The 899-nt window shown below is 41.2% G+C and overlaps 1 protein-coding gene across 1 annotated transcript in view; it reads right to left on the bottom strand.

Moving 5' to 3' along the window:
- The window catches only part of LOC109960998 (proton myo-inositol cotransporter-like), a 142,426-nt gene extending 142,295 nt beyond the window's left edge, over window positions 1–131 (bottom strand). Inside the window, exon 1 of the mRNA XM_020601523.1 lies at window positions 19–131. Coding sequence (XP_020457179.1) covers window positions 19–131 — 113 coding nt within the window. The remainder of the gene's footprint in view (window positions 1–18) is intronic.
- Window positions 132–899: the final 768 nt, after the last annotated feature.

Below are 899 nucleotides of genomic sequence, written 5' to 3'. Positions count from 1 at the left end.
CTGATGCTGGCGTTGGACGGAGCCTTGATGAGACTCCGCTCTCCTCCGTCGTTCACTTTCTTCCACCGCTCGCCCATCAGGTTGCTCATACTACGGAGGTTGTAGTCATGGTCGACCTGCTTTCGCGACATATGGGAAATACAACACAGGACGGGGCTGCTGAGTTGTATTTAATGCTTAAAAGAGACACACAAAAAACACTCACCCTCTGAGCTAATTTGCCCCTTTTTATTGTGGAGCCAAAACCCCTCCCAAATATAACAGTGGCTGAATAAAGTTGCTCTCCAGCCTTGTGTGTATCAGTGTCACATCCCCGTGGTCCTGATGGGAGAGTTAACGATGAGTGGGTAGGAAAGATAAGACAGGAGGAGTATAGTGAACCAGTTCGTCACTAGAAGCGTCGGTATGACGCAAAGAAATGTTTTGGAAGCACGATGGAGTGGAGAGAGTGGATCATTTATGGAGAGGATGTAGCCTAGTCTGCTACAATTTAGTGACATCATTGGAAATGTATTCTGAAAATAGAAACGCCACAGCTTCTTAAGTTTTTTTTTAAAGCTAAAATATTGGGTTGCTGATCATGATGCATATGAGCTTTATAGAAACAATTCTATTTTGCAGTACAAGAAAAATCTTCACTTACATTACTATAAATATTTGTGCAGATATAGCAATATGACTATAAATGCAAATATATATTCTTGATCTTTAAACACATTTCAAATACACTTCATAGCTCATTGTTTCACCTGATACACTACAACAAACTCCTGTTATACAAGGAAAACAGCTGCCCCCTGCAGGACTGACCTTACTGTTACAGTTTCATGATTCTGTAGGATCGGTGGACATGTAGACCTATTTCTAACCTGACACATAACTTGATATAAAGTGTGCAA

The sequence above is a fragment of the Monopterus albus genome, unplaced genomic scaffold (assembly GCF_001952655.1).
Source record: "Monopterus albus unplaced genomic scaffold, M_albus_1.0 scaffold51.1, whole genome shotgun sequence".
Classification (NCBI taxonomy): Eukaryota; Metazoa; Chordata; class Actinopteri; order Synbranchiformes; family Synbranchidae; genus Monopterus; species Monopterus albus.
Note: the sequence above shows the minus strand (reverse complement) of the source record. Positions and strands in the feature narration are given on the sequence as shown.